The sequence below is a fragment of the Seriola lalandi genome, unplaced genomic scaffold (assembly GCF_002814215.2).
Source record: "Seriola lalandi dorsalis isolate HSWRI2012SDOR001 ecotype SW California unplaced genomic scaffold, Sedor1 jcf7180002054262, whole genome shotgun sequence".
Lineage (NCBI taxonomy): Eukaryota > Metazoa > Chordata > Actinopteri > Carangiformes > Carangidae > Seriola > Seriola lalandi.
In genome coordinates this window covers 895483-918720 of record NW_019524815.1, presented here as the reverse complement: position 1 = coordinate 918720, position 23238 = coordinate 895483, and the positions used below count along the sequence as shown (strand labels likewise).

Sequence of the window (23238 nt, the reverse complement as noted above, 5' to 3'; positions counted from 1 at the left end):
ATAAACATCAGCTATGTCCACTTGTCATCTTGGATTATTATTTATTTCCACCATTACACTAAGATGTTTAAGAAAAAAACAACCAAAAAATGCTATTTTGGGATAAGGCCTGGTCTTGTACACTCTGGAGTTGATGCACTATTTCCCCTCTGGCTTGCCGTGATGTCACCATGGGAAAATAGTTCAGCCTTGGCCCTGATTGGTAGAGACAGCCTTCAAACTAGATGTATCATAAAAAACGTATTTTCTATAAAGTTGAGAACGTCGAGATGCTACAGCAATAACTGCTAACTGTGAAAGTGAGGGCTGTCCTCCCTACTCTAATGTCAACCTGGTGTTACTTTGACGAGGTTGAGTGGGAGGAGATATGCAGATGGTGCCAGTGGGGCCCTATTAGTGGTGTCTGTAGTCCACCAAACCCACAGTGGAGTCCTGTCAGTCTAACAGAGTCCACCACACCCACAGCCAGCATCAGGCTCAACCTTCACAGGGTGGAATTCTGCTTTCTAACAAAGTTTGCACTGCAGAGACTGAAATCTTTTTTATGTCAATTTTTTTGCCTTTTTCTGAGTTTCTGCATGTTGATTTATCTTTTTTTGTCAGAAGCCTGGCAATTCAATAATTTCCATATCAAGTGGATGGAGTGGAATATTAAGCTTATTGCTTGCCCTTGAATGGAAGAATACTTTTTTTCTTCAGTGAGATTAGCTTGAAGACTCCTTTCACTGAGCTTTTGATATAACACGTGGATATTCAAGGATGCATCCTGTGATGGTTGTGAGTCCTTTTGTCTTCCTGACTCTATTTTTGTCAATTGTCGAAACCAAGTTCTACAGACCATTCCAGTTTAACCAATATAAAGCTGGGCACAGTCAACACCATGACCAAGGGAAACCCACCAGCAGACACAAGTAAGTTCCGTCTCTCTCTCTGTCCTCATCTTGTGCTCCGACAGATCAAGTCTACATCATTTAAGATATTAATTTACATTGTACTGCATTCAGCCAACTAGACATTATATTTATGTGCCACACTTCTGTCATCTTTTATCTCCTCTCTTGAAGGAACCACTGTGCTTATGTCACTGAAAAGACAGTTTCCTTCACTGTGCAGGATGGGGCAGCCCCCTATGTAAAGGCTGAGTACAACAAGTGTTCCTGGGGTCAAAAATGTCCAACTCTAATGTGAGTAAACAACTCTTATTATGTTATGATAAGATTTATCTCTTGATCTGAGGAAACTGGGACCCATGTCACTTACAAAATATTGGAGTCAAGTGTATGTTTCGGACTAATAATTGGTTGTTCCCCTCAGGTATCGCCTGATGTACAAACCATTGTACAAGGTGGCACATAAAACCGTCACAGAGCTGGAGTGGCGTTGTTGCCCAGGGTACTCTGGTTATGGCTGTATGGAGGGTCCTCCAGTATACCAACACCCCATGAAAATGATGCCACCATTCAAGGGTCCACCAATGAAAGGCCCACAGTTTAAGGGGCCACAGTACAAAGGTCCCATGTTCAAGGCTCCCATGTTTAAGGGCCCACCTATTAACAGTGCTGTGAAAGTCAACCCATGGAGTCAACCCAAAGGACCGCCCACTAGCAGTTTTAACTCTTACCCAATGCGTCACTTTGGGCCTCCGAGTTCCTCCTCCTACCCAGACTCCTCCTTCGAGCCCTATCCGCCTGAGCCAGAGCCAATGCCAGAGCCAATGCCAGACCACCAGGAGCCACATCACACAGAGCATGACCAAGAACATGAGCATGAACATGAGCATAGCCAAGGACCTGAGGAACATGTACCAGAGGAAATCCCTCCTCCTTCCACTGGTGGTGAACAGCATGAGGGTGAGACCACAGGTGTGTCCTTATTCCAAACTACTTTCCAACACTAACTGGATCTGACTATTTAGTGGACAAGTGACAAAACAGGGCACCCTCATACTTTTTTCTAATAATAGAATCATAATGGGCTCTGAAAGAAATTCAAAGTGCATTCACACCAAAGCACCTTCGCGTAATATGTTTGTTCCAATGTTAACAACTTTCTTTTTCTTCTTAGGCCAGGCTCTAAACAGTGAAACGGAGGACCGAATATATCGAATGGAGGAGGATGTGCGACGTCTAAACCAGGGTCTGGAGAGCCTGAGGGGAACTGTGAATGGACTGGAGGATAGTCTACGAGCCTCTCTGAGAGAGGATGCCAACAGGATGCTGTCAGCTCTGCTCTCTGCTGCCCCTGGTCCTGTTCCTGCTCCAGCTGTAGCCTCTAGTCCATCCAGTGTAGGGTTTGGAGAGATTCCTGGGGGACATCCTGAGACAGAGGGTTTAGATGGCACACACGTGCTTCCAGGTCTTACAGAACTGAATGGAAGGGTAGAGGAGCTCAGGACAGAGCTGCAAGCCAAGACAGTAGAGCTGCAGGAACTCAAAGCAACAGTGATGGGACATGATGGAGAACTGAAGAAGATGTCAAATAGAGCTGGAGTGGAATCAGACTCCACTGACAATCTCGGGGGAAATGCCCAGAGAGCTACAGAGAAGCTGATGGATGCCAGGCTGAATGCAGCCAGGATAGAAATTCTTGGTGGGCTTGAGAAGCATGCTGAGACTGCAGAAGGCCGATGCGAGGAGAAAGGTGGAGATGTGCATCGTCAGTGCCAGAGGGAGCAAGGTGAGAGGCAAGAGCAGATGGAAGATGCTCTGGTTGAAAGTACCACAGACTTGAGAACAGAGCTGAGAAACCTCCAGGCACAGATCCATGGTTTAAAGGCTAAAGAAAACTGCTGTGGCAGGGTGAGTGGACTGGTTGAAAGGGTGCAGCTGCTGGAAACATCAGTGGCAGGCCTCAACCAGTCCCAGGGGCACCTGAGAGTGGAGCTGGGTGGACACAAGGACCACATCGAGGGAATGCTGGAGGGACGTCTGGGGTATGTTGAGGCCAAGCTCAACCTGACAGGGCAGATTAAAAGCGATGCATTCGGAAAGAAGATTGGTGTCACAGACAGAGCTGAGACAGGACAGGACCTGGAGGCCAGAATGGAAGGTAAGCTGAGGGTTCTGGAGGGCCGTTTACTGATGGCTTTGGAAGAGCTGGGCAATGCCACTGCCCCGGCACTGTTGGAGGGTCATGCTGTTCCTACTCTGGAGACAGAACTGGAGTCCCTCCGGGGAAGACTAGAGGTGGATGTGGACAGAGTGAAGAAACACCTGAGCAGCCTTGAGATTCTCTGCTCTTCTTCCTGTTCCTCAACTCAAAATCCATCTGCCATCCAGGGAGACTCTGCTGCACCAAATACTAACCTGGCAGAGGAGCAGAATGTGAAGGAGGTATTGGACATACAAATTGACCGTTTGAATACCCTAAATGTTACACTGCAGAATATCCTGAGGCATCTGACCCTCAGGGACCAGCAGGAACAAGCAGAAGGAGATACTCCCATCCAGGGAGAGCTCACAATCCTCAAGTTTAATGTCCGCTCAGTCAACCGCACCCTGAGAGGCCTCCAGGATTCCCTTGGAACAGTCGTCCACCAGGTGGATAAAGCCAACAGCTCCTGGCATGAGAGAGAGGTTCGTCTAGCCAAGCAGATAAAGGGTGTGGTCCAGCTAGTTGGACATCAGGCTTCCATGCTTGGGGCAGGTGAGCGCAGACTCACCCGACTTAAAAGTGAGCTGCATGAGATGAAGAGGCGGCTAGCAGAGGAGGTCCGGGGCTGCCGAAGTACTGCCATGGGGGTCCAGAAAGAGGTAACTGAGGTTGGTGGACGTGTTGCCAGTGTGGAGGATCAGTGCAAGGGCCTGAATTACTTGGCAGAGGATCTGGAGAGTATCAGGGAGGAGCTAGAGAGACAATCGAATGGGCTTCTCATGCAAGTAAATGGGACTCTCTCCAGCCATGCTCAGCAGTTGTTTGAGCTGAGAGGCGAACTCAGAAACTGCACCTCCAAGGTGGACCCAACACAACAAAGTTTAGAGCCGGAGGCAGAGCCAAAACGAGGGGACACCTTCATTTTGAATTAGTTCAGTTTATATGGACAATTTTGAATGAAAAATCTTATTATTTGAATTGCAAAATACAAAGGTTTTGAACCTGCACTGAACTATGTATGGTTTTAGTTAGCTTACAGTATGCAATTAAAAATGGCAGCTAATTCCAACTGAACTCATGACACAGACATGTGAAATTGTATCATGAAGGTGCTAAGATGAACTGTTTCTTTCAATGGACCATTATTTAGAGCCACAGTGATTAAGGAAAACAACAGCAAAAGGCACCTGTCTTACTTTACTGTTTTCCTAAAAATTCTCATAGGACCAGATGTTTAACAATGTTTACATTTTTATATTGATTTTTCTTATGTCTAGACTAGAAGTATCAAAGATATGTTTTTTTTATGGTTTCACTTCTTGAGCATTTGCTTTTATACTAAATGTAATCCTGCATAAAATGTTACCATTTCAAGCTACAAACAGTTTCTTTTGAAGGTTTTTCAGTAATGATAATCCAATAAACTTTTACCGTCTTTACCGTTCATGCTTTCTTGGTTAACTGACATTTCACACAGTATATATGTATCTAACCATTAAGGACTCTTCTGGTGTCTGAATTGAATCTCTAAACACAACATCCAGAACAGAAGAAACTATTCATGTATTACTTTGGAGGTGAAACGTGTTGATGCAGAAAAGTGGGGAAACCACAAGAGGGCAACAGAGAATCATTAATGCTGCTGACTGCTGGGGACTAGGGAGGCCTGACTTGAATGAAGCTATGTTCATGCAGAGTTTAAATTTTGCTTCCAAAAATTTACTTCATGGGGACAGCCCTCGCCTGCCAGAAGAAAATTACAACTTGGCATCACTACCAAGGTGATACAGACAAATAACCATGGAGCACTTCAGCACAGCAGCCTACCTCTCATTCTCTCTCTAGGCTACAAATCTACCAGCCCAGCTTTCTGAGCATATTTCTTAATGGATGTTAGAATAGGGCACTAAGTGACCTTGCCTCCCCTCCTCTGTTAGTTCTTCTACCCCTATCGGACAAACAAGCATTAAAATGACACCTATGTGGGAGATGAGCTCACTGCTGTGTGAAAATGTTTAAGCCTGATACACGTGGTGAATAATAACTAGGGAAATGCCAAGGAGGAAAAAAGGTCAGACAGAAAAGATAAACATCAAATTTTGGTTGGAAGTGCTAAGTGACGGACGGAGTGATTTCAAGCCACAGATTCAGTATAAACCTGGGTAATGAGGCCGGCATCTCTGTCATGGTCCAGATTTTTGTTTAAATTTCTTTTCTGTATTCCTTACATGCCTCCTCTAAGTTCACAACTCACACAAACCCAGACAACAACACATTAATCTTGTTTGTTTCCAAGTAGACATTTGGACAGAAAGGGCAGTCACGGGCTCTGTTGAATTTGTCTCCTCTGACTAATAGTCTCTTCACGGCTCACTCATGGATCCAATTCTGAGTTATGCTCCTGCAAACCTCGCAGACTGTCACTGGCCAAGGCATGCGCCCAAATCACAAAAGGCAAAGCTGGCACTAAGACAGAGGACAGAGGATATTTGAATAAACATGGGGCTGCAGTGGTCTAAAATGTGAATCATCCTATATAATGTCCTCTATAGAAGCTTAAGGTGAAAAGAGAGTTTTTGTCCTCATTATAATGATGGTCAGAAAACGGAAAGTTTTTATTACAGCTGGCATACATGAGCTCAGTAGAGAGTCACCTTGAATTGAGGGTTTTGGAGATTCTTCGTAATAAGCGCCAGCGTTTGACATTTTTCAAGACACAGTAACATGTAATGCTGTAGTGGCTTTTGTTCTCTACACTGAACAAGTTGTTGGTGGAAAGTTGTATTCATGTTTACAAAGCATTGTGAAATTTAGAAACATGAATGTCATAAATTAGAAAATATAACAGATGAAGGGAGACTACATCTTCAATCTCCCAGCTTTTGTTGTGTCAAGAAGATGAAATACTGAGTCCTTATCTCAACACTTCTCTATGTCTAGCCTGTAACACTCACAGAAGATGGATTTCTGCCAGAGTTAAGTGCCTAAAGTACAATTTGGCTCAGTCCCCAAAGTGGAAGATTATTAAGACAAACAACATTAGCAGAAGGGAAATTAATTCATGCCTATGTAGCAAAGACCCTCCATGAACATTAAGATTTTATGAGTAGAAAGTGGAGAAAGGTCTTCCATATAAATCTCAGGGCTTAATTATTTATCTTATGAACACTGGATGGATGTTAGGAGCATGAAGTACACAAGGGTCACATGCAGATATACTGTATACCAACAAACACCCATTTCCTTTCACAGCCTCTTATTTTTTTTAAAACATTGTGAATTAAGGTTTTTATTTCTTTCAACGGTGTTATTCACACATTAGCTATTCACATCTTTTTTAGCTTTAACTGATACTTTTACCAGGTTGGACCCCACCCTCACCCAATGTCCGTTGGGATTGGCTCCAGCCCCCCCTGACCCTAAAAGGATAAGCAGAATGTGTAATCAATGAATTAATGATAGTTTTAATGTTCATATAATTTTTGGGGATCATGATAAAAAGATAACAGGGTGTCTCAATTAAAGTAACCCAGGTTTCCGCCTCATAAAGAAATGTTTAGCAGGGTTTTTTTTGTTTGTTTCTTTTTACCCCGAGAGTTAGATGAGAAGATGTTCATTGAATATGAAGCTAGAGGATAGATTATCTTAGCGTAGCATAAAGGCAAAGCCCACAACATCCCATAAAACAAAAACTTGGTTTGTTTACAGATCAATCTCAAAAGACAGAACATGTTAGTTAGTGACCTTTAGAGGTGCTGGTCCAGGTAGCTAGTCATCTCCCCCTGCCTAGTTTTGATGCTAATGTCATTTTTGCATAAAAGTTAAAGTAATTACACTTTCCCTCTTGTAAATAGTGTTCAAATCAAGTCGTAACTGGGAAAATCAAAGATTTTTGAAAGTTCTGGAGCTAGAAAATAAACAACTGCTACCAAAGCCAACTGTTGAAGGCAATACAATTTGAAATGTATCTATTCAATTTAATTTGATATAGTGCTATATTGAAATAAGCACTATTTTTTATCCATTTAATCACTCTGTGTTATTACAATTTAAATTGTTTAAATTACATGCCTGTTACATGTCGACATTGTGTTTTCGAGCAAACAATTTGCATGGTAGACAGTACGACCTTTGAAGAAATGTAGCAAAAATGTCTTTGTACTTTGTTTATTTATTAAGACAGCTAGAATCTCCTGTAATGGGTGAGAAGCAATAGCAAAAGATGAAAAGCCATCTGCCATTTTGAGTTGACTGATGACATGAACACCTGCAAGTTGTAAACATGGTAATCTTTCCAATCATTAACTTCCACCCCACATGATGTGAACAATGCAGAAGCTAAGCTAATAAACCCCTGCCTACGGCTCCCAAGTCAATAGACAGACATGAGAGTGGTATTGATCTTCTTATCTACCTCTAAGCTAGAAATCTAACAAGGGCATTTACCAAAATGTCAAACTATGATAAAGAAAAGTATCATTAGCTGCAGCGCAATATGCAGCCATACTGGCCCAAATGGCAAGACTCATTTTTGTAACTGAACCTTTGATAGCCTCATCAGTCCCAACATAATCCGGTTCAGTTTCAGTTCCCTTAAAATAAGCAGCAACAAAACTATTACAACAGGAACATTCACTTAATGGTCTCCATGATCCTGGTCCGCCCTAGTCCTTTTCACTGCACCACCGGTACTGACGTCATCCCTCACATGTTCTTAGTTAAATCAAATTTGCCACTCTGTTCTTTCCTCCTTAGAAACTCATCAAACTCAATTGTTTTTTAACAAAAAAAGAGAAGCAATAACAATAACTAATATGAAACTTATTTTCACAGCTGGAGGACAAACTGAACGGCTGGGTCACTGGATAGACGCTCTGAGTGATATAGTTTCAAATTGTTCATGCTTTTATGATTCTGTCAGCCTCCAAGGGTTGCAACTGAAGTCCACAATGCTTTAGTCTGTCATATTGATTTTTGTTTAAATCATTTAATAAATAGTTACACATCTTCACATAGAACATTGTTGTTTACTCACTTCAATGATGACAATGTTTAACCAGGTAATAATTACACCAGGTTTCAAATTATTATTATTTTTTATTCTTACTTTTACCTGTGAGTGTGTGGCTGTTTAATAAATCAACCATGTGAGTGGTTTGCAGCCCGAGATAAAAACCTCACAGAATGCATTAAACGTAACCCTCTGACTCAAAGTGCTGTGACCGGGACATCGTGGCCTAAGCTTTCTGTCTCTGAGGCCACCCAGACAGGAAGGAGTGTAAAATGATCATTTAATACTCATCATGAAACAGAGGAATGACTGAAAATCTAATCAATCTTATGCTAATGACAAAGTTAATATATAAATGTGTATGAAACTTTTTTTTTTTTTTTTCAAAACTGACCAATCCTAACTTGTAAGAAAGGAAATTTAATAATTTCGGGCGAATCGAACATTATTTCATTTTTTTTTGTGATGTGATACTGTTTTCTATTTAAAACACATAATTAAGTTAACTAAAGTTGATTTAATTATCAACAGAGGATCTTTTTGACCCAGCTGACCCCGTGCCGGATACATATTGTTTCAGATATTTCCGATATGAAACAGACAAGATTTGACATTTATTTCACCAATACCTCAAATGTGCTCTTCTCATTTTCTGTTGTTCTCCTTTGTCTTTGGGCAGAAGGTAGTTATTCACTAATTGGATTGACAGTTAGAGTGATGGGCTACATAAAAAAAAAAACTGTGAAAAGGGGTCTTCTGAAAAGATGTTCATTATTCTACATTCACATTCAAATTATTCACTGGCAAGAGGCAGACAAAAATTTCCAGCAGCGCCAATTAGTCATATTGCAGAAGCTCATCAGATTAATTCTACAGCCTACAGCTTTGTAATCCAGCCTCTCAAACGTTGAGGGATGGCCTCTGCTCTCAGTCGACTGCCACTGTTAAACTAACACAGGGTTGGATGACTGTTCCAGCTCAGTATCCAGAAAGAATCAAAGTGTGAAAGTAATTAACAGATATTGACTGCATGGTTTAGGTCCAGGATCATTTTTACAGTAATAATATCCATGATTATAATGAAAAATACATCGAATTCAGTGAGTTGATGGAATGATATTAAAAAAACAGCATAAATACAAACAAGATGTGACCAAAGATGCATTTAGAATTGTTTGTGTCCAATATTCACTCTTGTTTCTCCACTAACTGCTACAAGAAAAGCAATTCATGGCAATTAGCCACTATGTTCACCTGCTAGCCGCTAACTGCGTCTGTCTGCTGTGCGGTTCTGACCAGGGAGCGTACAGTGAGTTTTCAGAGCTTTTTCCACTAAAAACAGCTGTGAACCAAAACAATAAAGTTGTGTGGTCCGACAGTTAAACAATGAGCTGAAAATCACTATAATTCTTTGCATGTTCATCACTACAAGCAACCCCTTTCACATGGTCAGTGTTTTTATATTGTCATATAAAACCGGATGATGGGAATATCTGAAAAGTCAAAGGATCACCAGAATTATTACAATTCATCCTGATGGGGCACATGAATGTTTGTACAAAATGTCATGGCAATCACCCCAGTAGCTGTTGAGAAATTGGGTGGCAAATACAGGAGAAGTCGAGGGATCATCAAAGCCATTGAGATACATGGGCACCTTGTTTATAAGTAACACAAAACGTTGCCGTGCTGCAGCTGGAGGAAAAGCCACTAGGATCAGCAAAGTCAGTCGGATTCATCTCTGGACCTTGAACGTCAGGGCCATGAATGTCATGGCCAATAGCTGAGACATTTCAGCCTGGACAAAAATGGTGGAGCGACCAACTTATAGACATCCACCATGTCTTTATGATCTCATGGAAAGCGATTATTCTCATGTTCAAATGATCTCTCATAATTTGCCCTCGTTCTGATCATTTCCTGCCTACTGTCATCTCTAATAAACCACTGAAGGGACTTCATCCTACAAGCGGACCACAGGCTGTGACACTAAGTCCATAAACGTGTCAGAGCGAGAGGGCTGAGAAGGACCAGGACCCTGCACCGAGGTATTAATATGACAGTGCTGCTCTTTACAGCTTTCTGGCAGCCCTGCAGCCCCGGCGCGAGCCCCAGCGAGTGAGCCCATGCTCCCTTAAGCAGCTTTCCATGACTGTCAGTCAGAGAGCAGAACTGCTGAGAGCAAACTGCATGGGTGGGTATGAAGAAGTAGGATGACACAGTGCTTCAGGTGCAGTTCAAATGCTCCCTCTCAGGACTGCATTTACTGTGCGACAGAGGATGACACTTTTTATTTTCTAAAGTGGCTGTTCGCATTCATTTTGCACCGCTGAACTAAGTAGCATCACTTTACAAATCTCACTCCAGTCACAAATTATGCATCAAACATTTTGTAATTCTCATTATCTCCTAACAGTAGCATTCACTCAGGACAATCATCAACTGTTTCTTCGTTTCTTCATTGTGAACTAGGACCATGATGAATGATGGGCATAAGCAGTGTAATATCCTATTGACATAATAAGAAACTGCAATCATGATTTTTCTCACTTTGAGTTTCATCTTAAATTACCACTTCAGAGGCACATCCTGCAATATTAATACCCCCATTAAAATCATATTCTACTTTGTATTCAAAGAGAAATATTCTTCAGATGTTAAATAGGATCAAAATTCACCTTGACATTCCTGCATCCATAAACCAACAGCCAGTTTTCCCTCCTCCAGGTTCTGACTACCACCTTTACAGTCACTGATCAAGTGATCTGTATATGCACACACAGCAAGTACAAAGTATACACATGCACCGTTGCTCATAGGTGCGGAAATGAGCGGCTGTGTATGAGTAAACTGTGGAAACCCATCTTACATGCGTGATTCACATAGATGATGTGAATGTGAATGAATAACACAAAGTGTAGAAACAAATCAAAGTGTAGGGGATAAGTACAGCAGGAACGTAGCGAGTTAGGACGAATAGAGGAAATGGGGTGGGGAGTGGTACTTTGAGTCATCAGTGACACTCAGAGTATTATACTGATCCCTCTCCCTCTCTCTCTCTCTCTCGGTCTCTCTCTCTTTCTCTCTGGCTGGCCTGCCGTCACTGTGGGCTTTTCGTTCTACATCAGTGTGGCTCAGTGCATCTCCACAATTATGACGAGTGCATATGCCGTGTGAGAGAGCGAGACTGTGTCCACCTGGCTGGACGTATGTAAGAGTGTGTGTGTGTGTGTCTCACTGAAGAGGAGGAGGATACCTGAACTGTACTCTTCAGTGTGAGCCAGAAGCAGGTCCAGCGCTCCCCCCCCTCTCTCTCTCTCTCTCTCTCGCGCTCTCTCGCTCTCTCGCTCTCTCTCTCTCTCTCTCCCCCGTCTCTGTCCCCTCTCTCGGTGACTGGCCGAGCTCCTCTCCTCTGTGTCCTGCTCTCCACCTGGCCTCCATGTGTTTAACTGAGGACAAGCCATTCCTTTCTGGAAGGTAAGCAGCACAGCAGAGGGAAAGAAATTAGACAATAACAAACAGGGGGATCATTGATGATGAAGCAGGTGTTTGATCTTCCACGTTTTAGTGATGTTGTTTTCGATGGTTGCTAGCTATGGGTAATCAGACAAAGAAGCTGACATGACTGAAAAAAATTTGATTCTCTCATTTCACTTTCTATGCAAAGGTTTGGTAGTTTATGCTGACTTGCAGTGGTTATCTTACAATTCTCCCTATGAAATGATAAAACGTGGTCGTGTTAAAACGGTATTCACTGAAGGACATTCAGTCAAGGTTCAAATGCTGTCTCAAAGAAGTGAAAACGGATTGTGCAGGCTGTTAAGGCTGATGAGATGAAGGCACAGACATCACAGCCAACTTGTGGGATATCCGGCAGGATTAGTGACGAGATCACTAATGATCTGTCTCTGCTTTCCTTTATCTTTTAGTCAAAGTTGAAGTTGTCAAAATGCTGATTGTTTTCAAGACAGACTGTCGACCTTCTCTCCGGCTGCTTGCCACATATTGTTTTTCTGGGCATGCATGTCTGCATGCATGAAGTGCCTATTGTTGTTGCCTGCACAGAAGTGTATGTGAGTGACAATTCATTTGTATGTGTGTTCGCACTCTCGCCTCCCAACAGAAAACCTATATATTTTGACAATGGCCAATTATAATGTTTTTCTTTTGCATACAATATGATTTAACAGGGTGAACGACCTTCAACTGAAGATTAGAGTCAAAGGCAAATAATATATGAAAACATATGACCCACCACTGAGACGGAAATATTTGCTTTCCCATACTCAATCAGACTGTGGTTATGTAATATGTTTGTGTCATGAAGAGGAAGCAGTCATGCTGGAGTGATGATGACAGGACTTACTAGGTTGGCAGAATTGTACTTATTTTTTTTTGCATTCTTTGTGGCTGTTGTCCTTCCCACAGGCGTGGAGATCAGAGACTCAGAGACAATGAAAGAAACAATGTTTTTAAACTAGATTAACATCAGGGATACTTTATAGCATCTTATAGAAAGAAGCATCCCATATGAAAAGTAATCCAGTTTTAAGCCCACATCGAATGACCAATGTTTGTGTTGTTTGCATTAGACCCTGCATGATAAATTGTTTCTGTACCAATCAGATGCATAAGAATCTCTGATACCACATCTTTGTCACCACTGTCCAATGACTGAATCCTCCGGTCTTCCTTTCCATTGCTCCTATCACACTGGCTATCACACTGGCTCTGCAATTACATATAGATTTGAATCCTCCGCTTTAATTTAAAGTTGATATTGTAAGTTGTTTAATTTTAGGAAATTGTCAAATTTGCTACATGTCAAAGCTACATGTCAAAAGATGGTGTACAAGAAAAGCAAACAAGAAAAGTGTGAGTGAACTTTTAACAGGCTGAAACAATTAAGCACAAAAATCATGTCAACATTTAAACACCTGTTCAGTCTTCAGGTGACTTCATCATTCCTCATTAATGGTCACATTGTTGTACTGCATTGCTCTGCCTCCTAAACGCATCACGTTAGGTGCACATTGTCTCACGTGATCATTCTCCACAGTCATTACATAAGATGTGTCACAGCTTGCCCTGCAATGTTTGCAAGAGTAGCCTCTGGCCACTCTTTGTCATGCAGCTAAAACATGGTGTAAATATTGTACCGTGATGACATTCACTTCCACTGTCACTGTCAGTCACTCTGAGAGGAGGAGGCAGTTAGACACAGCAAGGGTGAACAGACACCACTTCAACCTCGCAAAAGGTCTCACAAGGACCTCAGGGGATGCGCCACACAAGCACACTGTGTGTTGTATATGTTAAGGTTTGCCTTTTAAATGCTGCACAATGCAGTGAACCACAAGCTTAATAAAATACTAATGATGCAAATATTTTGCACACAAATAATGTGGATTATTAATGTGTTTAGTTGATTAGTCAATAGAAAGAAAATGAATTGACAACTATTTTGTTAATTGTCATTTTTCAAGCAAAATTGCAAAACATTTGGAAAGTAAATGAAAGGTCTTTGGGTTTTGGGCTATTGGTTGGACAAAACAAGCAATCTGAGGATGTCAGTTTGGACTCTGGGAAAGTGAAAGAGGATTTTTTCAGATTTTCTAGCATTTTATGGACTAAATGAATAATTGATTAATAGTGATTTTTTTTTGAAGAGTTAGTCAAAAGTAAGCTTCATGATGCAAACACAGAGATCAGTAAACAAGTAAACACCATTAAAAGTCACTGCAACATCATAATGTTGCAATAGGTAGCTGGAAAGTTTTTCTTATAACATTCATTTACCAAGAGTATAAATAATTTTAAAAGAAATCCAATATTGCGTTAAAATTAACAAATGAAAGTAGTGAAGTAAATAAACTAAAGACCATCTTGCAACAACATTATTACATGAGTACTCGCAGGTTGGCCCACACAGGTACCTTGCAGTTTTCACACTATCACAGCGAGAAAATCTGTCCACAGACAGACAGATGAACTCCTGCCAAAGTGTCCTGCTCAAAACTGCCTCTGTGGTACTTCCCGCTACAGTAGGTGTCTCCAGGAACACATTTTGGCATGTTCACACACACGCACACACACGTTCACACACGCGCACGCACGCACGCACGCACGCACGCACGCACGCACACACACACACACACACACACACTCACACACACACACAGAGAAAACAATACCAGCAACGCTGTCACGGCTGGTTACAAGGGACAGGGCGGGCAGATCAACCCAAGCATTCAAGATACAATGCGACACTACATTCAGAAACGCGCATGTTTTATGATTCATAACATCAAAGGCACAAACACTGATGTTTGATTGTGAGTGTAACATCACAAAGATGATGCACTGGAGACTGTTTCAAGATAAAATCAGAAATACCAATGACAACACTATTTCTGCATTTGATGGAAGGAAACACGTCAGATAATATGGACGAGAACAATTAAGATTAGTCTGACTTTAATTTGATTTTTAATAAACAGTAGTTGTCGCTGGGATTTTTTTTAGAAATAGTCGTTGTTTCATTATATGCAGAGGTCAAATTTAAATGCAAGTCAAAGATTGAGCTATGCCACCGGCTGCCAGTCTCTGACAACCATGCAGCCGCTTTCACTTGTAATTGTCACTGCTCAAAAGCTCGTGCACGTGGTTGCGCTGCCCTTGCACTTGCACACCCTGACATGCCTGTCAGCCTTTAAATGGCTGCTTATCTCCTCTGACTACAGACATTTAATGGTTATGAGTGACAGCCCTAGTTTCAGTGGTATCACATGAAAATTTTGATGACATGCAGCAGGAATTATTTGTCATGCTGACGACAGCAGTAAACTGCATATGGATAAATTAAAATCTTCTCCTCTGTAAATTATACATTCAAAAATGTTTCCACGGCGACAGCACACTTGGGCAAATGGGTCAGAGCAGAATGCAAATGTGGATCAAAAATGAAATAATGGGCTGCATAAGCCAGGTCAGCAGGCGATATACGGTTTACCACATGCATCATCATCATCATCATCATCTGGAGGTCAATGTCACGGTCTCACAGGCGCCCAGTTAATCACAGCTGAACAGAGTTATTCGGTCAGGCTCAGAGAAATGATAACAGTGGTGTTACAGTTCAGCCACTCTCAAAATACTCAATCTGTCACTGCGGACCAAAGGCGCAGTTCAGCCGGTTAAACTTTCCCCAGCTCTTTGTGTCTCACTTTCACACTCACATGGCTGAGGGTGGTGTAGGTTTTGTTTCTGTGGTTACATAAACACGCTCAGACACAGAGAATGAGTTCAGCTTTGACAGAAACAGTCTGTCTGTGTTACTGTTGATGAGGTGTTCATTTGTTAAATCAAACTGTGCTGATGCATGGGATGGTATAAGTACGGGGATTGTTCAAAAATCAAGGGGAAATAGTGCTCACTCAGGCTTAGTGGAAGAGCTGGAGCTTAAAGACCAGCACACTTGAGAGAGAGAAGCATCCGCACACTCAGATCTGTGCAGAAGTTGCTCTGATTAGTGCAAGCTTTAAATCTTCCAGGTGTGACAGTTCCAAGAGCTTGCATGAGATGAAACATCTTCGGCATAGATCTGTGCAGATGTATCTCTCTCGAGTTTACTTGTAGAGGATGGTTATCACCCGGGAAACAATCCAACACAAACTGAATTGTCTTGCCGTCGTGTACCCACCTGCTGTGACAGAAAAAAGGGATGATGATTTATGATTGCAGGAAGAAAGAAAGAAAGAAAGAAAGAGGTCATCATTGTGCTAATTGGTGTTTTGAGGCTGATACTAGCATTGATTTCATATCTAGTGTTAGCTTATGAAAAATAAGAGTGATACAAATGCTGTCAATAAAACATTATATTCATAATTATTTTTGCATATTTGCAAACATGCACATCAATACTGACATATCTGTAAAAAAAGAAAATATGTTTACTGATAACAGAGCCTGATAATCTTCACACGCTGACAGGACAGGGGAGTTCTTATATTTGAGTGGTCATAATTACTTTACTGAGTCTCCACCACTCAGACTGACTGGGCATTTCATCATTGACTGGTATGCTGACTTGCATAGTAATGAAGCCTCATTCTTTATCCTGTGTGATTGCTTAAGACCTTGAGTCAATGCTGCCTCTGCATCATCTCTGATAGCGCTCCCAAGTGTTGCTCCAGATTCATCCCTGCAGAACTCTTTCCTCCCCGATTTTATTTTTATTTTTTCATTCTTCTATCAAGCAAAGTGATGCTCAGTCGTCTTGTTTGCAGGTAGCTGGGCAAGAAGATTCTGACTCGTAACAAAGAACATGACTACTGACATGTTTCAGCTGCTGCTCAGGAGGATCTATGAGGTTAATTTATAAACTCTTTGAAATCCTTGAGCACCTGTCAGCTCTCCCTCACGGCTGAAAGATCAAACTCTTACCTACGCTCATTATGTGTCTATCCTATCACTCCATGTGTTTGTATTTGCGCTTGTGCATGGTTGCATCATGTGTAAACACGCCTCAGCCGGGGACAAAACTTGCAATTTCACTATCCTTTGATCCGGCAAATTTGAGTGTGTGTTATCTTAAACGTAATTGTTTTGGTCTGTGGTTCCTAATCTCTCATCTCATACTCCTGTTGTAAATCCTGAAAGGCACAGTCTCTCAAATTCTTTCCATCTGTCAATCCTGCTTTGCTTTGTATATTTCAATTTAATATGAATTGTCCTCATCTTTTGCTAAGGATTATTTTTTATTTAAAACAGCTTTTTCATCTATTTTTACATCTGATCCCACGGGCTGGAAGTATTGTGCAACAAAGACAGTAAGAATGCACAGCCTGCACTTCAGACAGTAATACACATTTTAGACGCTTTAGAAACAAAACTGAGGAAATGTTTATTTGGTTTCAAATACTGAGACCAGGCACTGAGGAAATAGCTTTTGCCGCCGTAATTTAAAACTCTTTCAACATTACATTTGCTCCATCTTGAGAGTTTTCATTCAAGTTTACATCCTCATCAGTGGCGTATCGAGTGTCTGTAAATTCTTCAATCACTGCATTATTTACAATTAACTCGTGTGTGTGCTAATGTTGACCACATTTCAGATGGGAAATGATTCAGACACATCTGCTGTGTTTGCCTCCACCATCTCCAAGGAGTACGACATCCTCATGGGTTCGCTCTACGGTGTATTTTGTAAGTCTGCACGAAAAGCCGATTCCTGCTGTGTTGATCATTTGCTCACTCCATGCATGCATGTCAAATCCCCACAGGTGCACAATCTCTAGCCAAGTTCAACCTCTCTCTCTTTTTTTACAGGTGTACTGTCCCTCATGGGTAACTGCATTCTGCTACTTGTTGCATATCACAAGCGGTCGACCTTGAAGCCAGCAGAGTTCTTCATCATCAATCTCTCTATCAGTGACCTTGGGATGACGCTCTCTTTATTCCCACTGGCAATACCGTCAGCTTTTTCACACAGGTACCTCATGTTCCCCCTCTTATCTTTTTTTATTTATTTCTCAATGAACAATAATCAATAACTGCTGACAGCCATAGGCAAATATTATAGTACGAACTTAATTTATATCGTTTTTTTTTTTTTTTCAAACAGAAAAGCCAAATGTTTAATTTTTCCAGCTTCTTTATTGTGAGAATTCTCCGTCTTTCTACTTTATATCATTAGTTTTTTAATCTTTTGGTTTTGGACTTGCTGGTCAGATAAAACAAGTCATCTGAGGAGGTCACCTTGGGCTTTAGGAAATTACAACAGGAATTTCATTATTTCCTGAGATCATACAGACCAAATAATTAACCACTTAATCAAGAAAATCCGCAGATTAATGAATAATGAAGATGACCATTAGCTGCAGCCCTAGCCTCCGTCACAATTCCCCTTTCTCTGTGCATACAGGTGGCTGTTTGGAGAAATCACCTGTCAGCTCTATGCGATGTGTGGAGTACTGTTTGGTCTGTGCAGCTTGACCAACCTCACAGCCCTGTCCTTAGTCTGCTGCCTGAAAGTCTGCTTCCCCAGCCATGGTGAGGGGCTGATAAACTAAACTGTTGAGTATGTTGCTGCTGCAAACACTGCAGATTTTTATCACAAAGCTGAGCAGCATGAGGGAAATAAATAACCACTGTAACTGCAGCCCTTTTCTTTTCTTTTCTTTTTTTTTCCTATCTCCTGTCTGATCAGGTAACAAGTTCTCCTCGTCACACGCTCGCCTCCTGGTGGTCGGAGTGTGGTGTTACGCGTCTGTGTTTGCTGTAGGGCCCTTGGCACAGTGGGGACATTACAGCGCTGAACCTTACGGCACAGCCTGCTGCATTGACTGGCATGCACCCAACCACGAGCTTTCAGCTTTGTCTTACATTGTCTGCCTTTTCGTCTTTTGCTATGCACTGCCCTGCACCGTCATCTTCCTCTCCTACACTTTCATTCTGCTGACAGTGCGCGGGTCACGTCAGGCCGTCCAGCAGCATGTGTCACCACAGACCAAGACCACCAATGCACACGCTCTCATTGTCAAGGTCAGAGGATATCAGTGTGTCGCTTCAGCATCACTGACTTCAGGTTTTGCAGTTGGCAGGATTTGAGCAGGATATGAGACAGTGAATTATTCAAAAGGTTATAAAAATAATGAATCTTTGTAGAACCTTCTCATGCATATGTAGCTATCTGTGTGTGTGTGTGTGTGTGTGTGTGTGTGTGTGTGTGTGTGTGTGTGTGTAGAAATAATAACAGGACGATATTACAGATATTTGTATCTACACCATTTATGTTTAATACCACTGGTATGAAACTAAAGAAATCTTCTGCATGACATGTTTTTACGCTGTGTGTCCATTCATGTATTTCTTTATGTTTCTTCTCCATAGTTGTCAGTAGCAGTCTGTATAGGCTTTCTGGGTGCCTGGACACCATATGCTGCTGTGGCCATGTGGGCCGCTTTCGGGGATGCCACACGAGTTCCTCCTGCTGCCTTCGCCCTGGCTGCCGTGTTTGCCAAGTCTTCCACTATGTACAACCCCATGGTCTACCTGCTGTGTAAGCCCAACTTTCGCGAGTGTCTCTACAGAGACACGTCCATGTTACGTCAAAGGATCTACAGGGGGAGTCCACACTCAGATCCGAAAGAACGCTTCGGATCCAACTCACAGCGCCATAAGGACATGAGCATCTCCACGCGTTTCTCAAACGGACAGCAGGAGAGTTACGGGGCGTGTCTGCACTGCACTGAGAATGCAGGGCTGTGTCATGTGACACCGCCCCAAAGGACTGCCTGCGTCCTGACTGGATCAACCTACAGAGAGGTGACAGTCGGACAGCTCTCAGCCAAACCACAGGACGACTTCCTCTAGTGGCGCAACCTCCTTCTCTCATGAGGATAACAAGGCAGGAAGGTGCCCAAAAAGGGAGAGAGATTACTGTGTGTGCACAAGTTATAACAAGCGCGTGTCACCGAGACTTTATAGCGTGACAACACTTGCAAGGACCTTCAAAGGCATTCTTCCTGAAAGTCACTCAAAAGTGGCCCTGTCATTGTGAAATACCGAAGATTTCCAAAAGTCCACACTGCTCTTACTTCGTCTGAGAAGATGTGCCACAGAAATTTATACTTCTAATACTGTGACGCCTACTTCTGTGTCGGCTTGTTTCCTGTTTCATTTTACTGCACTGTAACTTCACTGGATTCTGAAGGAACAGACGAGGGCTGGCTTCAAGGTTAATTAGACAAATGTGTGAGATTTTAAAGCCGCTCATCGCCCTTTGCGTACAGCAGGAACATACTGCTTAATGTGAGGATAAACCCTGTTTGCCAGTGCAAACAAAACAAATGAAAAGACAATTATTGTGAAGGATTGTGAAGGAGATGAAGAAATTGTTTACGGTCCCTTCTGTGGACTCGCAGATTAATATGTAACCGATTAAGATGAAGTTTTATAAAGACATGTGTAACTGTTGCATGAATATGTTAAAGTGGTACTCAGCCCAAAACGATCAAGCATTTGCCTGCTGTAGGCTTGAATGTTTCTATGGATGTTTTCTCCTCGTCTCCATTAGAATCTACAGGTTTCAAGTGTTTTATAATAAAAAGACAGATTTAGTCACTTTGATGAAGGGGTCCATGCTCGACAAAGCTCCACTGTGCTACATAGCCTGTAGTTATTCTCCTACTGCAGAGAGTCAGGTAAAACCGGCAAAACCAAGTTTGCACACTGTCGGCCTTAATACTGTTAAATCTGATATGAACACTGATTTTAAAAATTGGACTAGAAGTCAATTACACCTTATGTTTAGTCATTAGTTCTGACAGAAATTCAGACATTCAAAAAACCAGCCCTTTCTTTTAGCAGATTCCTTCATTCATCAGTGCCCTTAATCTTCCATGCACATTAGATTATACTGTAGATGCTCTCATGTTTGTAGTTTCTGCTAAATAATGTGCATTTACACAAAGTATTGGGTTAAAAAGTCATCAACTAAATCAGTTGATCATAATGTCGTGCATGAACAGTATGACTGACGAGTAGCTTTCCTGAAAAGTCAGAACACCCAGCACTGTACTGTATTTCATTCTGCTTTCCCTCTTTAACGTGGTTACTGTGCTATGTGGCGTCATGTATGTATATAAAGGAAAACATACTGTGTGTGTTAATATCCTTATCAAAATCCAATTCTTGTGCAGCCTTATTTACTAAAGAATAAAACATTCAGTGGAAGTTTGTTATCAGATTGATCTGAAATGCTGTCCTGTTTTCAAACTAGGAGGCCCAGTGTTTTTAAACATCACAAACGTGTCATGAAGATCAATAATACAGTAAAATATGGTTAAGGGAGAATGACTTGACTCTAGCCAATTCTAGCATAGCAGCGAAGTAAAAAGAAAACACTAAGTATTTTTTTTCCTGTGAAAATGATCCAATGATGTAAAAAAAAAAAAAAAAACACTTCTGTGGCTCATTTCAATTTGTGAGGACGTTTTGCCTTGGGAACTGTTCATTAACTTGAGAGCCCACAAGGTTCAAATTCACTTGCAATCTCATTTTCTACAAAGGAGTGGACTGACATTATTGGCAGCACCTTGGTGCGGTGTCTGTTTAAAATTCCTGGGTTGGTGTGCAACATTTCTAAAGGCTGAAGCAGCAGCTTTAGTACTTCAGAAGACAGAGAAACTGAAAGATTAAGACCAAATACAAGTGTAATGCTTGCATTCCAACATACTCGACATTTTAGGACAAAGTGCCTCAAAAATCAACAAAAACCAAAACAACCGTGTATTTCATATTACTTCATTACTTAATTAGCTTAAATAGCTAATAAAATAGCTAATTACAAAAGACTGTCCATCCATCTAATCATTTGTCTACATAAAAAGACAAATCCCTTTTTTGGTTAAGCACTTGAAGGTGTAACCATGTCACTGACTAAAAGAAAACACATCCAAACAATTAATGAGATGTTGAAATTGATGTTTCACTTGGTAGATTGGAAGCCTATTCTGGGAGGGCACTCTTAGAGGGAAATAAAACATTTCCCACTTAATGGACTGTAATACTTCCATTTTACCGCAGCTTTTTCATATCTTTGTTTTCCAATGAGACGGCTTTTTCAGAGGAGTATCTTTGAGCACACTGACTGAAATCATGATGACAGCAAAGCTACAGCTGGGGGGGGGGGGGGGGGGTTACCAAGCCTTTGAAGTTAATATGTATGTGCATCCAGAAAGTGCATATAAAAAGCCCATAGGATGTTGAATCTTGGAAATACAAAACATTAATATGTATATCTATATCTACTGCAGTGATTTACTTCTAACAAGGTTGAATTGAACTGAATTGAACTCCAATGCGAGCAGGGAGCCAACGTAAATATGCATGAACGATCAGCTGAAATGCAAAGTTATTTATTTTTCCCCAGTATAATTTTTTAAAAAACAGACAGTTGAAGGATAAGCTTTTCACTGGCAGCCAATATAGGGAAGCAGAGATATAGTTAGAGGAGGAATTAAAAGAAAAATAACTTATATGGCACATAACATTTAAGGAAACAGGCAGAATAATCCTGCATGGACACATATAGTAGGTGGGTATTTTTCAAAACCTACAATTCTTTGTTTCTTGAGATTCTTGATTTTGGGCTGTCTTTTTTTGTAGAGACAGACAGAACCAGATGGAGTGAGCGTTTACCCAGCACAGCACCCGAATATAAAAGAGATTCAATTAAGAGTCACATCAGAGATAATGACAGTTAGCTCACACAGCAAAAGATCCAAAATATAGTACTGCACATTCTTATCGTCATCTGGTTTTCCTCTTTACAGTCCCACTCTCACTCACCAGTCCTCTTCTCTTCCATTTCCCTAAAAACTCTGACTCTTAAACTCTGTCTCTCTTCCTCTCTGTTGAAATGCAGACTGTGACCTGCTATACCAGCTGTTCTGGCGCAGCCTCACAACCCCAGGCATGCAGTTAATACAAAACACAAATTTATTTTGGCATGTTTAATTCTCGGGTTGATATCGGCGCCTCAATGGTGACTTGAGGACAATCTCTGTTCTCAAGTATGTGTGTGAGTGTGTGTGTGTGTGAAAGAAAGAGAGAGAGAGAGAGAGAGAGAGAGACACACAGAAACAAAAAGAGAGAGACAGAAAGAAAGAGAGTGAGACAGAAAAAAAGAGGGAGAAGAGAGATTAAGGGATGAGTCTCTGTGTGTAGGCTCTTACCTCTTGGCTGAGAAGTCCACAGTCACGTCTCGGAGGTTCATCTTAACGTCACACCCAAACCCTCCTGTATTAATCAGAATGAAGCTAGTTATGATGCTGCACGGAAATAAATAATTAAACAATCCATTCATCTGTATATTGTTCCAAACTTAAAAGTCCCAAACCAGTGGTTTTGTATGCCGCATGTACTTGGAGGAGGTACCTGCTATATAGCCACTATCACTAAATATCTTTTAATTAACTATTTACCGGTATTTATCAGGCTCCTTTTGTGTCTTTTTTTGCCTCCGTTTTGAATCAGTAATGAACATAATAGTTATCTGCAGCTCTACAGCAGATGACAAACTCAGGCTCAAACATTTACCCAAGAGTAGAAACAACTCTCTGACATAC

General features: G+C 41.5%; 2 protein-coding genes across 2 annotated transcripts; both read left to right on the top strand.

Moving 5' to 3' along the window:
• The first annotated feature begins 444 nt into the window (after positions 1–444).
• On the top strand, positions 445–4537 carry emilin3a (elastin microfibril interfacer 3a). The gene is made up of 4 exons (XM_023405067.2): positions 445–911; positions 1065–1184; positions 1315–1862; positions 2065–4537. Exons 1-4 carry the CDS (start codon positions 760–762, stop codon positions 4023–4025), a joined length of 2781 nt encoding a protein of 926 aa, XP_023260835.1. The 5' UTR covers positions 445–759; the 3' UTR covers positions 4026–4537.
• A 12041-nt stretch (positions 4538–16578) lies between these two features.
• On the top strand, positions 16579–19560 carry opn7d (opsin 7, group member d). Its single transcript, XM_023405078.2, has 5 exons — positions 16579–17311; positions 17435–17597; positions 18030–18157; positions 18315–18649; positions 18998–19560. Exons 1-5 carry the CDS (start codon positions 17203–17205, stop codon positions 19478–19480), a joined length of 1218 nt encoding a protein of 405 aa, XP_023260846.1. The 5' UTR covers positions 16579–17202; the 3' UTR covers positions 19481–19560.
• The last annotated feature ends 3678 nt before the right edge of the window (positions 19561–23238 follow it).